Raw genomic sequence first — 22941 nt, 5'->3', positions numbered from 1 at the left:
TTTGACTCCTAAAGGGTCAATCTGATCGCTTAAGGATCAATCTGACCCGTTTTTCGCCCATAGTGCAATCAACAACAAACTTTACATTGACTCACTTCAAACCTATTCACCAAACTATCGGTACCTCAAAAAGCCATAAAAATTATCCGGTTGACCGATTTCCGGAAGTAAAACCAATAACAGACTTTTATCCATGTACTAACGTACGCAAGAATAGGCAATAAATAATCCTTTTTTTTCATTTAATGAAACGCACTTGAATGTTTCTCCTTTTGTTTTGTTCTATTCAGGCAGAGTAAAGTCATCATCATGCCACAATGAATATATTGCATTAGGAAATAATAACAATAATAAGGACGATATTTATAAATAATAATGATGATGATGATGGCAGGCATATACATTTGGAACGAAACGACGAACAGAAGCTAATAATAATAATAAAATGTGTGGTTGAACAATAGCGATAATGGCTCAGTGATGCGTGAGTGCAGCATTTCTAATAAAGTGCAAGCAATTCATTTCCATTGTTTTGCTTTTTGATTACATTATTCATTCATTGTTTCGGAGTTTTATCTTTCGAATGTGTATGAAGGTCCATTTCCGACTGTAATTACGATCAATTGTCCTTAACAGTAGTTTTTTTGGTTTCACTCTGTGGGTGTCTCGAGTGCACTGACCTTTTTATCATCACCCAATCTCTCAATCATTATTATCACTCATCAACAGCCGGCACGTTATATAAAAAAAAATTGTTGATTACATTTTTACAACATGTTACTGTCTGCACATGTTCCTGACTTGCCTTTTAAAATTATTAATGAAGTGCGATTTTTATAGGCACTTTTAACACCTTATAATAAATGATTTTTTTTTGCTGTTAATTTTTTTACAAACAAGACAAGACACAACGATTAACTTTGCATTTTATTTTTTATTTTTTTTGCATAATAACGCAGAACTGGTCAGCGAACGTTGCACACGTTATTAAATTGTAAATTAGAGACGACGACGATGAACGTCTATTGTGTCGGACACTCGTCGTCTGATGATGTCTCGTGATAAAAAAAATATGAATTACTGCACTTGTTGGTGTTATGGAATTTTATGCAACGCGACTGAGGAAGAGGAAAGACGAGCGAAAAAGGGCCTCTAGCGTAATGTGGCTCTTTAGTGTTTAAATAAATTGTGTCGTCGTTGCGTTATTGCATTTTATATAAAAAAGCAAGCAGGATGAAACAATAAAGAAATGAAGCCGCGTTAACTATCTCTCAATCGCTGTCTAAATATTGGTTAAGGCGCTGCGCTCTAGGAAATAATTGAGCTGTTTTTTAGTGATAAAATATTGTACGGAATTCACGTTTCGCAAGTTTATGATATGAGAAATTTAATGCGAGATGAAAAAATATTTGTATGAAAAGCTATACGTTGAAAAAATAATAGTTTAATGAACAAAAGTTATAGTTCAGTATTGAAAGAAAGTTACGATGGATAATTGACTAGCCTATGGGAATGGAAAGAACTAACAAATCAACAAGCCATATGAGGACAATTCGTGGATCACTTTTGCTCAACATTAGGACAGTCTGTAATTTTCGAAAAATATAAAAGGCGTAAAGTAGAATAAGCCAGACCTCGAGGAATTGAAAAATTGATAATTGAGAAAAGTAAAGCAAAATATAAAAACTGGAATGGACCATGTTTCGACTATGTTAAAAAGTAAGATTTATCGGAACCCAGACCTCAATCTTCATTTCAAAGAGCTTTTTTTGTGACATTCAAAATTAATGTCTGGTTGATTTTGTGTTATGTGAAATTTGCTAAGGGTTCCAATGAAATAATTGCCAAAAGTTAAGTTGAACTTATCTAGCTCTGCTGCAATAAGACGCCCTCGGATTTGGATTTCATTATAAAATCGAACAAAAGAAGAAGAAGTTGTCCTCGGCTGCCGCTTTGTTTGGTTCAAGTCGATTGTAATGTTTTTAATTAAACATTCAGCTTTTAACACATAAGGACCAATTTTTCTTAGGATACGATTTTTCGTATTTCAGCTTCCAGTTTCTTATATGATAGTTTTCCTTCTTTTGCCATAGGTAGTCAGAAGCTTTAACGCAACATCTTTTATCCGTTTCATTCGTCAGAAAAATTATTTCTCTGCAATTCCATTTTTTTAAATACTAAATAAGTTGGTTTTCAAATATATAATTTTTGCCAGCATTTTGGCTGCTAACAGTTCCTTAATTTCCTCGTACAAATTTTTACCGCCAAAAACCCGAAGGTATTTTAGTCATTTTGAGCTCGTTCGAGCAAAACGTTCCAAGTAATAGTTTTGTTCAAATTTTCGAAACATAATTATAAAAGGAAGCTGTTAAAAGTTTATACCCAAGTTTTTCAAGTAGTTTCTTAAATTCTCAAAAGGCGTCATCAAGTCTGATTTTTTTTTTATTTTTTATTCCAATTTGATTAAAAATACTGAAAGCTTTAAAAAATGTTAAAATAACTTCAAGAATCATTCTAGAACTTACCGTCTTCCGCCGAAAAAGTTCTTCATTTAAAATTTTAATCTCGCAAATCCTTCAAAAGTCGCGAAACACAAACTTTTCACATCAAAAGCAATAAACACGATTACCAAGAACTTTTCTACAGAAAAAAAATTACGTCAGGGCACAACTATGTGTTAGTCTTTTGATTCATAACGACTTTAAAATGCATCAATTTAAAAACACTTTTTAATCAGTGCACTGCAATCTCTCTTCTTTGCGTCTTTTTAGCATATTTCGTTATGTTTTTTTCTTCATTATTATTATTAAATATTTTTTTTATGAAAATTCATTCTATCCGACAGGCAGAACTATGTTGCCAAGGCAAGGCGAGTTCTTTAATGCAATCTTTATCGCTTCTGCTCAAACTTGCCCGCCTTTCCCTTTTATGAGCTTGCAAAATAAATATAAATCATAATCGACAAAAAAAATAAAAAAAAGAAGAAAAAGATAATTACGACGATGAATAAATAAAAGCAAGAAGGTGTGAAAAAAAAGTTCTTTTCTTTCCTCATATTTTAGCATCGACATAATAATAACAAGTCTACTGCTGCAGTATTGTTGCATCGCATGCCAATTGCATGTTTTGAATATTTAATTCGTGTGCTAATGAAAATATTTTCTGCCACGCGGAATTGTAGGTGGATAGTAGACAATCCGGCATAATCCAATCAAAATGAGTGACAAGCCAAAAATTTAATCTTGGGTTCATTTATTGATGTTTTTGTATTGATTTAGGATGTTTACCGATGAATTTACGGATCAAAATATTTGTCATGCGGCATTAAAATGAGCGAAATTTGTCTCTTCTTGAATGTTTAATTCCTACATCTCAGTAATTTGTAAGGCAAGGAGTGCGTGTTCGTGTCTCATATCCATTCAACGAACATCAATTAAAGCCGACAAAATTATTTATTTAAGACAGAGATAAATTAATTTCCTCAAAAGTGTGTGCTTTCGATGCCATTTAATGGATACAATATCGCATGAGAGGAAGATTAGACGACGAAATGAGAGCACAAAGTATTAAAGTCGCTACTTTAATTTGGCTAAATTCTCGTAGAAGAAGCCACTTTTTGCGAGAAAAGAGATTTATTAGTTCATGATAGTTTTATGGCTGCGCTAATCTTCAATATAATAATAACAACAGCTATTTATGAACAACAACTGAGCTCATGAGCACCATAAACTATTTAACAAAGGAGCGCAAAAGAGAAGGAGAAGAAGACGCAAAACACATCTCGCCAACAAGTATTTACGAGAGTAGTATGCTAGCGAGTTAAGTATCTGCAGCAACCGTTTTTAATGTTTTCATAATAATTGCGGTCTTTATTATCGCATAATCCTCCCATCGTTGAAGTACAATGAAAGCTTTATCTCGCGTCCTACGTCTTTATGCTTGCTGCTCATTTGCTTTTAAATGTGACGACGATGCATGTTGGAGGAAACTAAGCAACGAATGAATGAAAGTGCTAAAGAGAATTTTAGTTTCTTTTGAACATATGAACTAACATATGAAAGAAAATATGAAAAAATGAAGTTGCAATAACAAGTGTATTAAAATTGTTAAAGGTTTTAATCCTGAACTATCTAAATTGATATTTGAGTAAATCCAAACCAAGCAAAAAATATTTTATGGAAATTAAAAAAAAAACATTTTCTAAATTTGTCATTTTTATCGTTTTTATCTAGTCAATTTATAAAATTTTATTTTTTTTTAATTTAAAATTATACTAAAATTTTATTTCTAAAAAATATATAAAAACTTATACCTCAAAAAATAGAATTTTAAGGTGAAAAAGTTTTGGTCACGTGACCTATGTCAGTTTAAATTCATTTTTGTAAAAATTTTAACTGCAATTTCTTAAGATTTCAATTTCTTTAAAAATTCTAATTAATTCTTTAATTCTTTAAAAAAATTATTTATTAAAAAAATTTAAAAAAATTGTATATTTAAATTTATTTAGAATTGTTTTAAAAATCGGTTGGCCTTCATAAACTTGCCCTCTTTAGAAGATCGTAGGACACTCGGTGAAGTAATGTTCGCTTTTAACTTGCTACGTGAGAACATTAAGTGTCGTGAGCTCCGAACCAAAATGATACGCCATCAACCGACAAGAAATTTGAGACACGAGCGCTTCTTTGAGCTGAGACATTGTGATAGTGAGTTTGCTGGATCAGAGATTTTTCATAGAACTTGATTTTAAAAATTAAAACTTTTAATTTCCTAGCTTTAAATTTTAAAATATTTCCAAAAATATTTTTACATTTATTTAAATTTATTTTTATTTAAATTTATACATTTTTTGTTTTTTGTTAACAATCTTTATTGTTATAATTTTTTTTTCTAATTTTTCACAAAAAATAATTTTTTTTGTTTTAATTTTTTTAAACATTAAAATTTTCGATAATTTTTTTACCAACCACATTACTGCATCAAACAATTGCCAATCAATACCCTTTTTTTAACTCTATTGTTTTGTTCAGGACGTCAATAAAGTGAAATAAATATAAATCATTGCCACTCTGACAATTTATTTTTCACATGACACCAACAAATAAATCTATTCATGAATCCAAATTCAATTTAACACAAAGTTCAAAAGTACAATTTCTCGAGACGATAATAATGAGATAAACATGTCTCTTAACCAAACTAAAAATCAATATTGATAAATTTGGTAGACAATCAACTTTTTTTTAAAAAAATGATAAACTTGAAAAAAAATCATCTTGCTTGAAAAAACACGCCTCAGTCTATCGAAAAATTGATCGGATATTGCAAAAAATTGTCATACATTGTTTCGTCTCTTATTTATTTATTTTTATGAAAAGAGCAAAAAAACTCATATTCATCATGACATAATGGAGATTTACAAAAAACAATGTGCTCCGGTTATTAATATTTTCGAAGCATTTTTAAACAGGTGAACGACAAAAAATAGTTGTCAAAACGCACGCAGCAGCCACGTGCTCCAAAACAAATGAAAATTCGATACACGTTGATCTGGCAATAATCCGCATCGAAAAAAAAAATTGACAACATGCGCCCAACGAAAAAAAAGGAGAAAAGGAAATTAAAATTCCATCATAATGTCAGTCGGCGGCGGCAGCGAAAAAAAAGTGAAATTCTGATTTCCACACGTAATTGCAATTAAAACAATATCCGCAAGTAACAATGCGGCGTCGTCCCTCATTGTTGTCCCTTTTTTTTAATTAATCGCAATTTTTCGTTGTTCCTGTTTTTGTTTCAATCAATCGTTTGTGACCTTTGGCGATTGATGCTACGGACTGATTGTTGTCAGATGCAAAAACGACAAGAAAAAAAAATGAAATAAATCACGTGGGAATGTCTCTCGTGTTTTGTTGCAGCAACGCGACACGACGCAACTGACGCGGCGGTAGGTAATAAATTTTTGCTGAAATAATTACATTTTGCGCTGGCATGTGAATGTGTTGCAGTTAAGATACTTTTCGTGCCATTATTCATTCATAATTCACAGTGTTTTATAAGTAGCCTGCAGGTAGCAATTAGAACACTTTTGTTTTTACGTTTTAAGCTTTAGTACCGACTGTTGAAGTCTTTTTTAGAAAAAAAAAGTTTAAAGACTGAAAGTGAGAAACCGGAAATACAAATTTTATCGTTGAAGATACGAAAGTTCTATAATACTTCAAGTTTTAACAAAATTTTGAAATTAGACAAATTTCTTAAGAATTCAAGGTAGAAGTGTAAGAAAATTTTTCTTTTAATTTTTCAAAAATGTTTAAAATTATTCAATTATTAAACTAAAATTATTAATAGTTTTATTATTTTTAGTAGTTTTTGACAAAATATGACAAAAAATTTACTTCTGAAAAAGACAAAAATACCTAAAAATCATTTTTAGCAATTTTCGAAAAGAAAATTTGAATAACTCTAAGTTTAAATGTATTTCTATAAATATAATTATTTTTATTTTCTATTAATTTAATTTAATTTTAAATTAATTTTAATGTAATTTATTTAATTAAAAAAAAACTTTGAAAATTTAAAAGAAATAATAAATTTAAAAAATTTAAAAGATTTAAAATTCTTCAACTTTTGTGCATTTTTTCATCTTTTCAAGCTTTTAGGCAGGTTCCAAAAATTTTTTCGATGTTTTTGTCCTAAAAAAATACAAAATGACAAAATTTAAACAATTTTTGGTCCTCAATCAATATTTTAGTAATTTTTATGATATTTTCATTAAAAGTTTTTATTTAAAATTGATCTCAAAGCATTTCAAGTTAAAAATTCAAACAAAAAAAATTGGTAAAAATAACTGTCGAAAAAATTTTGAAAAATAATTTTTTTGAAAATATTTATAGAAATGAAAGTTCATGTTAAATTTCGTTTTTCAATACAAAAATTCTTGAAAATCGAAAATATTAAAAAAAAAATTGAAAATTTCTTGAAAAAATATTGAAAAAAAAAAACAAAATATGATCAATTTTTATAAAATTTTTAACTTTTTTTTTTTGCCCCATTTGATTTTCGACTTTTGATATATGATAGGGGAAAACGGGGTAAATTCGCACACGGGGCACCTTCGAACACCCCTATTATCTCCATGTTCCAGATCGAAAATCAAAAATCTAAAAATGCCAAAATGACGGCATTTCAAAGCCAATTAAACACCCAAAAACAAATTTTGAAAAATTTTCTCGAAATTGGAGAAAACTTGAAAAATGCGTTTTTAAGGGTCCTTTGTAAATTTTTGACTTTTCACTAAAATGGCTAATTTCAATTGGCTGTACCTTGAAGTCCGTTAGAAGGACAAAAAAAGTTCATATGGGTAAAAGTTAGGTATTTGACATAACTTTTCAAAAATATAAAAAAAATTGATTTTTTCGTGTTCTATGTGACATTTAGAGCCATTTTAAGTGACTGTTCGAAACTACCCCGTGCATGGGGCACATTCAGACAAATGACTTTTTTTGGAAAACCGCTTAGAACAACAGTTAGAACAAAATTGTTTAAAAGTAAATTAAAGCTAACATTCCAAGCTACAAAATGGCATCCAATTTTTTTTGAATATCTTCACTATTCAATGATTTCGATCCAATCGAAATTTGCTGTGTGAATTTACCCCGTTTTCCCCTATGGAACAAAAAAAAAATAGAAAACAATTTGAAGCGGCCTTATAGGCAAAACAAAAAAAAAAATTAAATTTATGATATAAATAATTCGTCTCAAAAGTAATAAAAAACTAAAACTTCTTTACAAATTTTCACTTAGATTAAAATATTTTTTTTTTAAATTTCAATTAAATTCTTAGCTTTAGTCAGTTTCTGGCCTTTTAAATAAAAAAATTTGTAAATCAAAATCTAACCAAAAATTTCATTTTATACATTTTACAAATATTTCATGTGATAAAACACAACATTGATGATGTACAACAATTTTATTATTCAAACTTACACAATTTTCAACACACACTAAATTTCTGTTAAAAGTCAACTTACCAACCTTCAACCACATTCAAGAGAACCGAAAAGCGACATGTTCTTGTACTAAATGTAAAGTCTGGACGGAAACATTTTGATTGCAATCGCAGCACATCACATTGTGTCTAATGCAATTTATTCGCTTTAAAATCCAAAATTTACGGCTTAGAGCGACGAGATGGTCAAGTTCCGTTCAAATTATTGTCTATGTTTTGACCGCAAAATTGATTCGTTAAATTTAATAAATCAACAGCTGCGGGCAGCCTGGCTCTTAGACACTAAATAGGCAGCAAATTGGGCGTTTAATATTCATGTTAGCTCGAGTATTAATTATTATCTGATCAAAGTTGTTCGTGTGTTATGAGTCGGTTATGAGCGATTCTAAGCAGAAAATTATGGCACAAAAAAATTGTTAAAAATGCAAAAATCGTGTAGTTGAACAAAATGGTTGTTTATCTCAGTATATCGCTCACGCATGTTTTGTACTTCGTTAATGTTATCCACTAATTAAAAACATACAAATAATATCAACAACATGTTTGTGCAAAGCATAAAATATAATAATAATTATGATTTCTGTGTTATTTTCATTCGTTCTGGAACAATTTTTTTTCGCATTCCGGGTCCTATAATGAAAATTATTATCATGTTTTTCCTATTTCCTCGTTAATTTTGAAATTAGTGGCAGGAATGCATGTTATGATGCATAAATATTAATTATTTTACCGGAATATGACACAAAATTCATGCCGAATGATTTGTTTCGCTGGAACTGAACACAGGATAAAAAACAAATAATTCGCAATGTTTAGATGAAAAACATATTTATGATCATTCTCAAATAAATGCTGAGTGAAATAAATACATTAAGAGAAAATTTTTAAATTTATTTCGATAAGAGAGGCTCTTTAATGATCTAAACATATCCTGTAATTTAACTTAAATTGAATTAAATTACCCGTAAACTTCGTTCTACATAGCCGTCGATTTTTTAAAATTTTTCAAATTTTTCACACAAATGTTTTTATTACCGTATTAACGAAAATAGGTTTTAAAATTCGTTCTATTGACATTTTTAAGTCAAAAATTTTTGATTTTCATTTAAATATTTTTTTTAATTAATAATTTCTGGATTTTTTCAATATTTTTAACTAAATTTTTAAGAATTAATTATTTTAATGAAATTTTGTTAATTTATTTTTTGATTTTATGAGTAATAATTTAAATTTTGTTAAAATAATTGCTAAAAATATCCAAAATTAATGGAAAAATATTGTTCTATTAACTTCAAATTTGATGTTCCATTAATTATTAGCATTTTTTAACTTGTAAAAGACGGATTTTTCATCTTTTTCATTATCTTCAATTTTTGGCGATTTTCATGATTTTCAAGCAATTTTGGAATTTTTGGTCAAAAATAAATTTTTTTTTCAAAAAAATTTTTTCACTGGAATTGTTCGTTGTCTCAAGCCGATCATTTTTTTTGCCATGAAACATGTGCCTACAATCCTACCATTGCTTCAGAAAAGCCCAAAAATATCAATTTTTCACGTCTCGCATCACAGATTTTTTTACTTTGTGGATTTTTACTAAAGTTGTTAAAAAAAATTTTTTAATGGCACATTTTTAATGAAAAAAAAATAAGATTTCAAAAGAAAATAAAATAAAAAAAAAGAAAATAAGATTTAATTTTAATTTTAATTTTTTCACTAAATCCTTTGAACTTTAACTAAGCTGCTTCATTTCTTGGAATCACATAAATTAATCCTATATCTGAAAATAAATTTCCATTTAAAAATTGAAGTAAAAGTTAATAGCTTAAAACCATTAAATTTTTGTCATCAATTTTTTTCATATAATAAATCGAAATTAAACACAAAAGATTATTAAAAAAAAAAATTGAATGAATTTCCTTGAATTTTTTCGGTTACAATTGAACCATTTTATTCATTCCATTTATTTTTTCATCGTCTTTTCTGGAAATCATATTGAAAATTGGTTTCATTGCTCTTTTTTTTCAACTCAAATGTTGCATTTGCATTGAAATGAAACAATTTATTTATATGTCAATTATTCTCGTAACAGAGACTCACTGACTGCATGGTATTGATGTCAGCTCAATGCACAAACTTGATGATTGTCGTTTACAGAAAAAAAATCCTGCTAGTCTTTTAATTGAGTCATAAATTGACAACTTTTATAATTTTGACATTTTTAAATGAATTTAGCGAGATAAGGAACGAATGCACGAAGGAATGTTGAGATTTTTTGCATGATGCGACAATTGTCAATTAAAAAAACGAGAATATTTCCCATTCAGATAATTGAGATTCTACGAAAAGAAAGACAAGTACTTTGCTCGTTACGAGTCCTTTGAGTATTGTCGATTGTGAAGTAAGTAAATTTTTCATGTTAAACAATTTTATGCGATGTCTGCAAAAGTAAAATTTCTCTCGAGTACGGATTTGCTCTGAAAATTTTATCGTTCGATCAATATTCACACCTTCCAACTAAAAATATCGACAAATTTAAGGGAAAACTAAGCAAGAAACTTTGCATGTAAAAGCCGCACAAGTAACAAAAGTTTGGAACTTCAAACAAAAAAGGGATTAATTTACAACCGCAAACTTTGCCACAACACGAAATGTGACAGATTTTATCGAGGAACGAGAAACACGGAACAAAAGCAGCAACATTTAATTGTGTTTTATCAAAAATAATTTCGTGGAGCGTTCCTTGCTTATCTGCGCTATTAATATTTTGATTATTGTTATGGCGCTAGTTGTCTTTTGATATACGAAGTTTAATTATCTGCCCTCGGAATAATTATAATTTACTCCGGTTGTCTATTCAATGGAGCGGAGGCGAGCGCATTAATTTATCGCTTCTAATATTCGCCATCGAACGTTGTTTACGTGTCCTTTCGAGAAATTGTGAGGTTTTTCTAGATGTTTTGAACCGAGAGACGTGCAGAGAAATAAATTTGTATGACAAATAAGGTTGATTTGATTTTCGCCAGAAAAATAGAACAAGCGGAAGAGACAATTTGTTGCTTCCATTTGGCGCGTCGTGGTATTGAAGCAGATTGCACGAAGCGGAAACAAAACACGTTTATCAAATAAATGATTTTAATAAACATTTGTTCTCAGTGAATTAATGAAGAAGGATGTTTCAGAGAAGCTTTTTGTTTCGTAGAAGAGGTAAGGTCTTCATTTCAAATAAGTGATAAAGAATATGGAGAGTTTTGCAGAATTTGATAGTTTTAACAGTTTAATGAATTGTTTTAACTCTTTGCAAAAATTGTGTGTCCAATTACGATTTATTATATGAAAAAAATTGATGACAAAAAATTAATGATTTATGGTTCTTAACTTTTACTCCAATTTTTAAATGGAAAGTCATTTTTAGGTTAAATATTAATTTTTGTGATTTCTAGAAATAAAATAGCTTTGTTAAAGTTCAAAGAATTTAGTGAAAATAATTAATTTGTGCTACAAAAATTGCTGAGGAGTACAAATTTGTGAAATTTAATTTTCTTGCAATAAAAACGTATCTCTTGGCTTAAAGAGTATCAAAAAATTCTAAAACTTCAAATTTTTCCGCTTAAAAGCCTTTGAAATAGTAGTTTTTAACAAATTTTACAAAATCATACTCCTCAGTGACATGTCGGACAGACAGACAGACATGAAACTTTTCATTCAAAAATTAATTTTTTTTTTCACTATTTTTTTTTTAATTTAACGAAAAACTGGATTCTATGTAATCAAAAAAATTATCCTTTTATTTTTTAGAAAAAAATATAAAATTCCTTTAAACTCGGTCAAAGGATTAACAATGATCAAAGTTCATGAAGGAAAAAAAAATCGAAAAAAAAACTAAAATGTCTCTTCAATTTATTTCCTTTAAATCCCCTTAAAATTTGTGTTCAATTCTACAAGAAGAAAAAAATATCATAAAACTCAAGGGAGATTACTCGAACTGTCAAATGCCTTCAATACCAAAAAAAAAACCGAAAATCCAGAGAAAATAAAAAAAAGCGAAAAACAATAGAACGAAAGGATTTTAAATTTAGATCATGTATGAACATAATTTCCTGATTGCATTATAAGACTTCCTCCGTTTTTTTTTTGTTCCAGAGACAGCTTTAATATTTTGGCAACGACGCATCCTCATACGCAATACGACTGCCATATGGCTTGGCAGGAAAAATGACAAAATCCGGGATGACATATCCTATTATTCAAACAAATATATTAGATAAACACAAAAAAAAAATAATAAATGGAGGCTGTGTGTGCTCTTTTTGTTCGTTTTCTCGTCATTTGAGACAATTTTATTTATTGCGTTCGTTCTGGCTGTTCAGAGAGGAAAACGTGTTGTTGCATCTTAATGAACGAAGGGCGTCGAAAAAATCTTTTGGGAGCAATTAAAATTTCAGAATAAATTTCTAGCTTCCAGTAAAATTGATTTTGTCTCGAAATTCAACCGAATTTGAGGTTCTGTGGTGCGGATGACGTAAGTTTATATTTATTGCACCATAAGCAAACAAGGAGGCTGTATTAAATAATCCCAAAGACAAACAAAACTAAATTGAAACAATAAACCAAACAAATTTTATTAAACATTTTGCAAACAAATCTCCTGGTGAGGATGGGCGGCTTCAGTTTGTGGTGAAAAATAGAAAATCTGGACTTCCCAATGGGTCCGGTTTCCAAAGTTTTTAATTACTTTTTTGCTCACCAACATTTTAATCACCAAAAACTTTTTTTTTTCGGAGTAGAACAATCTGCTGACCAAAGTCAAAAAGGCAGAAAATTCATCAGCAGCACTAATTAGATTTAACTCTTTACATCACTTGCAGTGCTTTTTCAGTAGAATGCACTTTGATTTGTGCACACACAGAAAAAAATGTTAACAATGGCAAGCCACAAAGCAAGTGCATTTACTCAGTCGTTGCTGAGGTTGCTCAAGTTCGCTGATGTGAAAAGTAATGAAATTGGACAAAAAAAGTTTTAGCAAAAAAATGACATGAAGAATGAAATGAAAATAAAATTTCAGTTCGGAAATTCCGCGTTAATTAAAGTGTCAAATATTTTTCAATTTGTTGATTAAAAAGCTTCTGACGTGGAATTTTTCTGTTAATAACATGCAATTTTCGAGGTGTTCGTAAAAAACAAATTTATTCAGGTAATCAATATTTTTTTAAAAAAATGTCAAAATAAATATAAAAATAATCAAAGTAAATAAAAAATAATATTTGCAAGTTGAAAATTTGATTTTGATTGCCAATTATTTTTTTTATTTATTTAAAAAAATAAATTGATTAATTTTTATTATTTTTTATTTATTTTATTATTTTTCTAATTTAATATTTATTTTATTTATTAATTTAATTATTTTTTCAAATTTTATTTAATTTTTTTTTATTAATTATGCTAAAACTATTTTTTCAATCATTTAAAAATTAATTAATTTTCATTGGTATTTAATTTTTTTTTAATTTTTTTTTTCATAAATTTTTAACCATCCTAATAAATTTATTGTATTTTTGTATAATTTTTTTTTTATTTTTTTTTTTTTATTTTTTTTTTTTATTTTTTTTTATTTTTTTTAATTTTTTTTTAATTTTATTTTTTATTTTTATTTTTTACTTTATATTTTTATTTGTTTTTTTATTTACTTTATTATATTTATTTATTTTAAAAATTATTTCTATTTTTGTATTTTGTAAACATTATATTTTTTGGTAATTTTGTACCAAATAAAACAATTGTTTAATTTTTTTAAACAAAAAAAAACTGTTTAATAACCAAATTTAAAAAAAAAATATCTTAAATTATTTTTTTTCAATTTAGAATTTCAACATAAAAATCCTTGTAACTTTAATTCGCAATAATAACATCTGACACCTTTTTACTATTATCGCTAAAAAAAGCATTAACATCGTTTTCAGCCTTTTTTTGTCTAAAATGTCAAATGAAACATTGTGCACTTTTAAAATTATTGCGAACAAAAAAAAAGAAACGAATAAAATTGTACATTTAGTCGCTATAAAATGATATTTTATTATTCTGAGAAGCAAGAGCAATGGCAGCAGCATCCTTTTGGGACATAAAATTATCTTGACGTTAAAGCTATTTTGTGTCCTGTAATGCCTAATAATAGGCTATGATAGGCATTTTATGTCCTATTTTTAACGTTACGAAAAGAAAAAACGATGCGATGAGACAACTTAAAGCTTGAAAAGTGCAAATGTGTGAGCAAAAATTTTAACTGTAATTATCCAGGCAAGTTGTGCGTCTCACGGGACACATAACAGTTCGTGCTAGATGATAAAAAGATTATGGACGAGAAATTTTGTTAATTGGATGCAATTTGTAAAGTTTTCGCTGGAATTTGTCTCAAAAGAATCGTTTACTGCTTCGATTAGTTTAATGCGTGAGCTGATTTCGAGACTAATGTTTTGAATATTGAAAGGCAGGAAACGTTTTGAACATGCTTTGATAATGATACTTCGTGAAAGTAATTAAAAGCTAATTATTTAGATGGGAGTCTGCAAAGTTTGATAAACAATTTTCAATTCAGAAGGGGAATTAGATGATGCTTGATCAAGGATACTTCAATTCTTGCTATTGTTAATTGTAGTATGTAGGAGTTCAGCTTCGATTCAACTAAACTTTTAAAAAAAAGTTCAATGAAAAGCAAGATGAAGTTAAACCTTGTTTAAATTAAATTGTTAAGAACAAGAGAGCTGATTAACATGAATATTACTCAAATTAGAGTCATAGTTGCTTTCCTAACCGGACATGCTAGATTGAATAAATTAATGAGTAGAATGGGTTATAGGAATTCAACAGATTGCAGAATCTGTCACTCAGCAGAAGAAACAGCAGGACCATTTTATGCGACTGTCCTTAGTTGGAACACAAAAGAATGTTGCTTTTAGGTAGCTCGAATGGCATTATGGATCCTGAAGAATTTAGAGATTTCTCACCAAAAGAAATATTTTATTTCTTAAAGAGTATTAACACGGTTAAAGAAGAATATGGAACAGGTTAGGAATAGGGAAAACCCACAAAAAGCCCTTTTTGTGTGCTTAGATGGGTCATCATCATCATCAAATTAAACAAGGGAACGATTGTCCAGTAGGAGAACTCCACTTTTAGTTAAACTTGTTTCGGAATCTTACGAAGGAAATCAGATTCGCAGTCACATAGAATGTGTTCAGAACTTTCATCATCATTGTCACAGAATCTACAGTTTGCGTTGTCAGTTAGTTTCATCTTTTTTAAATGGTATCTAAATTTTCCGTGACCGGTAAATACTCCTATAGTCCATCTTATCTGCTCTTTTGACATAGATAATAGCTCGTTTGATCTATTTGAGTCGAATCTTTTTAAGAACCTTTTAGATTGTCTCAATCCTTTTTGATTCATAAAGTATTGTTGTCGTCGTTTTTGAAGGTTCTTTTTGATGTCTTCTTTTATGATAGCCAAAGATATTCCACAACATATTTCTTCAACTGGGTGTTCCAGCTCAGCACCTTTTCTTGCCATTTGGTCTGCCATTTCATTTCCAAAAATATCGCTATGTCCTGGTACCCATATTAGTTTTAACTTGTTTCGTTTTCCTATTTCGTTCAATATTTCCTTACACTTCTTAACTTGAACTGCTGTCGTTCTTGCTTTTAGTAAAGCTTGTAAACTTGCTTGAATGTCTGTGGCTATTATTATATCCCTTCCTTTTGGTAAGCTTTGCATGATGTCTGTAAAAAAGGGTTTCTAAAGGATCTGTAAATTATTAGCTCGATTGGAGTCAGAAATTTTTTTTCATGATTTCGAATCTCGAACCGACGACCTTACGCTCATCATTCAGTCCTGTAATGTACCATCGATCCAAAGTATTCTACTATTAATTTTTAGAATTTTAAGATATTTGTTATTGAATATTTTCAGCTGAACCTTATACTTACGGTTTTACATCTTTGACAATCTCAATTCCCTTCAGTTTTAGTCCAGCTTAATTAAACTCATTGTTAGAGTAAAAATTCAAAATGATCCAAACCGAGCAAAAGTTTTTTTGAATCTCCTAATTTGTCTCAATTTCTTATTTCCTCATAACCTTCACTTTTGTGATCAATTCCAACCAACAAAAAAGTCTAATTTAACTTCATTCAACTCTGCCAAAAAAAAAAAATTATTCTAATTTTTCACACCGAAAAATCCACATTCAGAAAATCGATTGAATTTATTGTATTGCCTGCTTTGAGGTTATAGGGGCAAATATCAATTATGTTACTACAACCAATTCCATCCAGCACAAAACGACATGAAAACTGTCTGCAAGGAATACACAAATAGGCGGTTCTCTCACATATTATTATTACTTCTAGTGTGCTGCCGACAGAATATATTAATTTTGTGTTGAGGTGTGTTTTTTTTGTGCAAACTATTACGAACGAAGGCCTAACAAGTAAGGAAAAAGTAAACGAGATAAGACACTAAATTGCTGGTTGCGTGCAAAACATAATTGCTTGAACAGCTTTGCCTTTATTATTGTTTGAATTTGATTTATTTATAGGATCTGGCACCTCGGTCTTATCTCCTTCAAATCTCCCTTGTTCTGTTTTCAGGAAATGTCTGAACATTTCCATACCGAAAAACAAAGCATTGAACTCTAGCAGCTGGAAAATCGATAATTTTTGTTTCGTTTTTTTTTACAAGTGAATCGAGCAACGAATGTCTCTTGAGTCGAATTTTGACACAAAAGTTATTGGAATGGAATTAGTTTTTCGCGTGTTGCTGTTTCGTAATTCGATTAGCAGTGAAAATTTTCGTTGAATAATATTTTTGATGTGGAATTAATGAGTAGAGCAGTGTGGATGAATTGCAATTTGTGAAATAATTTCAAGTGGAGACGAATGGTGTAAATTCCTTCACACATAGCGATAAATCACCATTCGGTATTTTAATGCACTGTGAATTGAAAAGTTGTTGATTTAACAGTTATGGAATTATTTCAAACAGTTAAATGGATTCATTCGAATCTTAAGAATTTAATTTTTTAAATTTTTTTTATCAATTCATCACAAAAAGTTTTAAATTAATACCTTCAAGATGCTAATTTAGTTCCTTTTTTTATTTTATTTTTTTTTTCTCTGTGGAATTAATTTGATTTCTTAAAGATGTTAAAGTAACACCTTGAGGCAGTGGCGGATTAACTGAAAATTGGGCCTAAGGCTATTGGGCCTTTTTCAACAATTTAAGGGCCTATTTTGAAACATTCAGAATATTCATGTTAAAGTTCATTTTTTAATACAAAAGATCTTGAAAATTTAAAATATTTTTAAAAAATTTTCAAAATTCTTTGAAAAAATATGGAAAAAGGCCAAAAAATGTTCAATATTGATGAAAATTTCAACTTTTTTTATTTTGCCCGTAATTGCCCGTTTTTAATTTTCCGTAATTTTTAATCAATTTCAAGCTTGAAAATTATCAAATGGGCTTTCAAAATAAAAATTACGTAATTTTTACGTATTTTTTACGTAATTTTTATTTTTCAATTTTCAAGCTTAAGAACCATCAGAAAGGCATCCAAAGCACTTTTGTATGATTTTTGATCTATTTCAAGCCTAAAAATTATCAAATGGGCTTTCAAAATAAAAATTACGTAATTTTTACGTATTTTTTACGTAATTTTTATTTTTCAATTTTCAAGCTTAAGAACCATCAGAAAGGCATCCAAAGCACTTTTGTATGATTTTTGATCTATTTCAAGCCTAAAAATTATCAAATGGGCTTTCAAAATAAAAATTACGTAATTTTTACGTATTTTTTACGTAATTTTTTTTTTTGGATTTTCAGCTTTTGAAATGGGACATGGGACAAAAACATAGAAAAAAATTTGGAGCGCCCTTATTTTAAAACCTCTAGAAGATTTTTAACTAACTTATTATAAAAGATTTTTAACTCTCTTAATAAAAGGATTAAAATAACCTCTTTAGGTTGTTAAAATATGACCTTGATTTAAAAAACGGTAAATTTAACATTTTACTTTTTATTTTTAACTTCAACTTTTAATGTCATTGAAAGGTATTAAAATAACACCTCACGAAACAAAATTTGTTCACAAAGTAATAAAAAATTCTCGTAAGATGTTAATTTAACCTCTTTTCAAATCCACAAGGCTTCATAATTGCTCATAAATTCCATTATTGGCAATTTAAAACTTAATACTGCCAATCAATATCAAGCATTCATGTCACAAACACTCTCTCTACGGTAACAATATGCAAATCGGTACATCGACATATAATGAATGGATTACTTACTTGGACGATCTAATTCATTGATTGCATCGTCGTGTTCGGCATATGATCCAGTGACGACAGTGATACGACTACTTGGCATGAGAAGACAAATGTAACAGCAGCAATAAATCCACCAGCACCACATTGATGTCCAATTATTTCCATATCTACGGAGACGTTTGATGTTTAACGATGCGGCGGCGACGGTGGCGTGGGACGATGAACTTTTCTGTCGATTTTGTTCATCGTCTTCTTGACTAGCGTTGATTGTGGCTTTCGACTTGCGAGACTTTCGTTTATGCATTTTGCGGTAAGTTCGGTTTTTGATCATTTTTGGAGAGGGTTTTTGGAAGATTTTGCTTGTGTTGATTACATGAGATGGAAATTTACTGAAATTCAAAAAAAAATTATTAAAATTTAATTTAAATATTTTTGATTTTTATATTGAAATTAAATTAATATTAATTAATTTAAAAATATCTTTAAAAAAATAATAAAAATTTAAAAAAATTAAATAAATAATTATTTTATTTTTTTATTAATTTATTTTGATTTTATTGGGATTTTTTTTTATTTTTTTATTATTTTTATTTTTTTTTCTTTGTTTTTAAATATTAAAAAAAATAGAGAAAGTAGTCGTCTTTAGAACGACATACTATACCGCATTTCGATGTTATATATCACAATTTCGTACTCCTCAAGTCACATTTTCGTACTCCTCATGACCCTTTTGCAATTTCATACACTTTCAAAACAAAACCATGTCAAAGGAAAAATTTTTTCAGTTTCAATTTTTTGGCAGTTTTGAGTTATAAAATGATTAAAAATGATAAATTAGAGCCCTCTGACACAGTTTTTGACACAGTTTTTGCTCTTGATTTAGTTTTCAAATCAAAACTATGTCAAAGAAAAATTTTTTTTTTCAGTTTCAAATTTTTGGCAGTTTTGAGTTGAAAAATAATTAAAAATGATAAATTAGAGCCCTCTGACAAATTTTTATCCATTTGGAGCAAGATTTGACAAAAATTGCTTTGACACAGTTTTTGACACAGTTTTTGCTCTTGATTTAGTTTTCAAATCAAAACTATGTCAAAGAAAAATTTTTTTTTCAGTTTCAAATTTTTGGCAGTTTTGAGTTGAAAAATAATTAAAAATGATAAATTAGAGCCCTCTGACAAATTTTTATCCATTTGGAGCAAGATTTGACAAAAATTGCTTTGACACAGTTTTTGACACAGTTTTTGCTCTTGATTTAGTTTTCAAATCAAAACTATGTCAAAGAAAAATTTTTTTTTTTCAGTTTCAAATTTTTGGCAGTTTTGAGTTGAAAAATAATTAAAAATGATAAATTAGAGCCCTCTGACAAATTTTTATCCATTTGGAGCAAGATTTGACAAAAATTGCTTTGACACAGTTTTTGACACAGTTTTTGACACAGTTTTTGCTCTTGATTTAGTTTTCAAATCAAAACTATGTCAAAGAAAAAATTTTTTTTTCAGTTTCAAATTTTTGGCAGTTTTGAGTTGAAAAATAATTAAAAATGATAAATTAGAGCCCTCTGACAAATTTTTATCCATTTGGAGCAAGATTTGACAAAAATTGCTTTGACACAGTTTTTGACACAGTTTTTGCTCTTGATTTAGTTTTCAAATCAAAACTATGTCAAAGAAAAATTTTTTTTTCAGTTTCAAATTTTTGGCAGTTTTGAGTTGAAAAATAATTAAAAATGATAAATTAGAGCCCTCTGACAAATTTTTATCCATTTGGAGCAAGATTTGACAAAAATTGCTTTGACACAGTTTTTGACACAGTTTTTGCTCTTGATTTAGTTTTCAAATCAAAACTATGTCAAAGAAAAATTTTTTTTTCAGTTTCAAATTTTTGGCAGTTTTGAGTTGAAAAATAATTAAAAATGATAAATTAGAGCCCTCTGACAAATTTTTATCCATTTGGAGCAAGATTTGACAAAAATTGCTTTGACACAGTTTTTGACACAGTTTTTGCTCTTGATTTAGTTTTCAAATCAAAACTATGTCAAAGAAAAATTTTTTTTTCAGTTTCAAATTTTTGGCAGTTTTGAGTTGAAAAATAATTAAAAATGATAAATTAGAGCCCTCTGACAAATTTTTATCCATTTGGAGCAAGATTTGACAAAAATTGCTTTGACACAGTTTTTGACACAGTTTTTGCTTTTGATTTAGTTTTCAAATCAAAACTATGTCAAAGAAAAATTTTTTTTTCAGTTTCAAATTTTTGGCAGTTTTGAGTTGAAAAATAATTAAAAATGATAAATTAGAGCCCTCTGACAAATTTTTATCCATTTGGAGCAAGATTTGACAAAAATTGCTTTGACACAGTTTTTGACACAGTTTTTGCTCTTGATTTAGTTTTCAAATCAAAACTATGTCAAAGAAAAATTTTTTTTTTCAGTTTCAAATTTTTGGTAGTTTTGAGTTGAAAAATAATTAAAAATGATAAATTAGAGCCCTCTGACAAATTTTTATCCATTTGGAGCAAGATTTGACAAAAATTGCTTTGACACAGTTTTTGCTCTTGATTTAGTTTTCAAATCAAAACTATGTCAAAGAAAAATTTTTTTTTCAGTTTCAAATTTTTGGCAGTTTTGAGTTGAAAAATAATTAAAAATGATAAATTAGAGCCCTCTGACAAATTTTTATCCATTTGGAGCAAGATTTGACAAAAATTGCTTTGACACAGTTTTTGCTCTTGATTTAGTTTTCAAATCAAAACTATGTCAAAGAAAAATTTTTTTTTCAGTTTCAATTTTTTGGCAGTTTTGAGTTGAAAAATAATTAAAAATGATAAATTAGAGCCCTCTGACAAATTTTTATCCATTTGGAGCAAGATTTGACAAAAATGGCTTTGACACAGTTTTTGACACAGTTTTTCTCTTGATTTAGTTTTCAAAACAAAACCATGTCAAAGGATTTTTTTTCAATATCATTTTTTTATGCCCAAAGACCCTTAGGGTATTCGAATAACTTACAAAAATTTTAGGGCACACACACACAAATAAAAAAAAATAAAATAAATATTTCTTCATATTTAATTAAAATAATAATTGAGGTCGAAACAATTATTTTATTTTTTTATTAATTTATTTTGATTTTATTTATTTATTTTTTTTAATTAAATTTTTTATTCATTTTTAATTAATTTTTTTTATTAATTGTTTTATTATTTTGAATTAAAAGTTATTTAAATTAAAAAAAAATAAGTATTTTATTCATATTTTAAAATTTTTTCAAAATTATACAATTTATGTGTCTGACTTAGAGTAGCAAAAAATTATTAAACAACAAAAATTCTATTCAAAAAAACCCCAATTTATTCCCTAAAACATTTTTTTTTCTTTTTCTTCTTTAATACAAAAAAAAACATAAAACCTCATATATTTTCGCAATTTTTCTTTTCATGTACATTTTTTCTCCAAGACAACCCTACTAAGAACCTTGTTTGCTTGTATCACCATTTTTTATATTAAGCAAATTTTTTATACAAACACATTTGCGTGGATCATTCCCACACGCAAATTGAGTTCATAAACAATGAAACCACCCTTTTTTTCTTCTTAAAATTTTCTTTTTTTGCTGTTCTACAAGATTTTTCTCTTTTTTTCTAGCTTCTTCTTAACATTGGCACACATTTCGTGATTACACGTGCTTCACTTGGCTCGAGAGCTTTAAAAATTAGGTTCACTTTGTTCTTTTTTGCTGTTATTTTATTAAAGTACAACGCCTTGTTGAGATGTTGTCTTACACGAAAATTTCGTTTTTAACTTAAGTGGCTCACATACACGCGAAATTCGTTTCAAGTTGATGATGCATTACCCATAGCTTAGATGAAATTCGTTAAAAATGTACGAAGAAAGGGGGTTTTATCTCATTGAAAGTCAAAAGACATCTTGAGGAAAGTAAAATCACATCTCATTATTTTTATGATGGTAAATTTTCTTTTTTTTTCTAGACTTCAAACTTTGGCGCGGAAATCGTTCATTTATCAGTCGAGTAAGTACGAGAAAATATTAGCGAACTAATTATTTTTACACGAGTTTTTTTTTCAACTTTTTCTTACCTCGTCTAAGTTTCAACCACTGATGCGTCGTTAATGTTGGTAACTGCAAAAATGCATCGCCGCATGGCCAGGTAATGTCTGCAAAGATAAAACAAGTTGAAAAATTAAGTTGAGTGCATCAAGTAAAGAAAAAAAAGTCAAGAAAAAACGAAGAGCTAATACAAGATAGATGGAAAAGGTAATCAAGTATGAAAAAGTGATAACTTGTACTTCCCTCCTTTTCTACTTGATTTCTTTTCGTTTTACATTCTCTTCCGATTTTTTTCTTTTTTTTATTTTTTTTTTTCTTGCAGAGATAAAAAATTTTTCCTTTTTTACAAACAATGAAGTTGTTGTTGTAGTTTGCTTCATTAGCGGAAGTTGAATTAAGACTTTTTGAAATTTGTTCTCTTTGTTTTATTAGTTGCTGCAAGTAGGTCACAAGGTGAGATCGTTGCATTTTTTTTTTTATTTAGTAAAGTTTTCATTTCAGATTGAATGACGTTCAAATCGCATTCGAATAGAACAAAAGAGGAGGTAAATTTGCTTTCA

The 22941-nt window shown here is 28.5% G+C and overlaps 1 protein-coding gene across 1 annotated transcript in view; it reads right to left on the bottom strand.

Moving 5' to 3' along the window:
- The window catches only part of LOC134835187 (uncharacterized), a 61536-nt gene extending 39041 nt beyond the window's left edge, over positions 1-22495 (bottom strand). The window contains exons 1-2 of the mRNA XM_063850058.1: positions 22411-22495; positions 18337-18704 (exon numbers count right to left, since the gene is read on the bottom strand). Of these exons, the coding sequence (XP_063706128.1) occupies positions 18337-18646 (310 nt within the window). The 5' untranslated portion in view covers positions 18647-18704; positions 22411-22495. The remainder of the gene's footprint in view (positions 1-18336; positions 18705-22410) is intronic.
- Between the last annotated feature and the right edge of the window lie 446 nt (positions 22496-22941).

The sequence above is a fragment of the Culicoides brevitarsis genome, chromosome 3, assembly GCF_036172545.1.
Source record: "Culicoides brevitarsis isolate CSIRO-B50_1 chromosome 3, AGI_CSIRO_Cbre_v1, whole genome shotgun sequence".
In the NCBI taxonomy this organism is placed as follows: Eukaryota; Metazoa; Arthropoda; class Insecta; order Diptera; family Ceratopogonidae; genus Culicoides; species Culicoides brevitarsis.
Note: the sequence above shows the minus strand (reverse complement) of the source record. Positions and strands in the feature narration are given on the sequence as shown.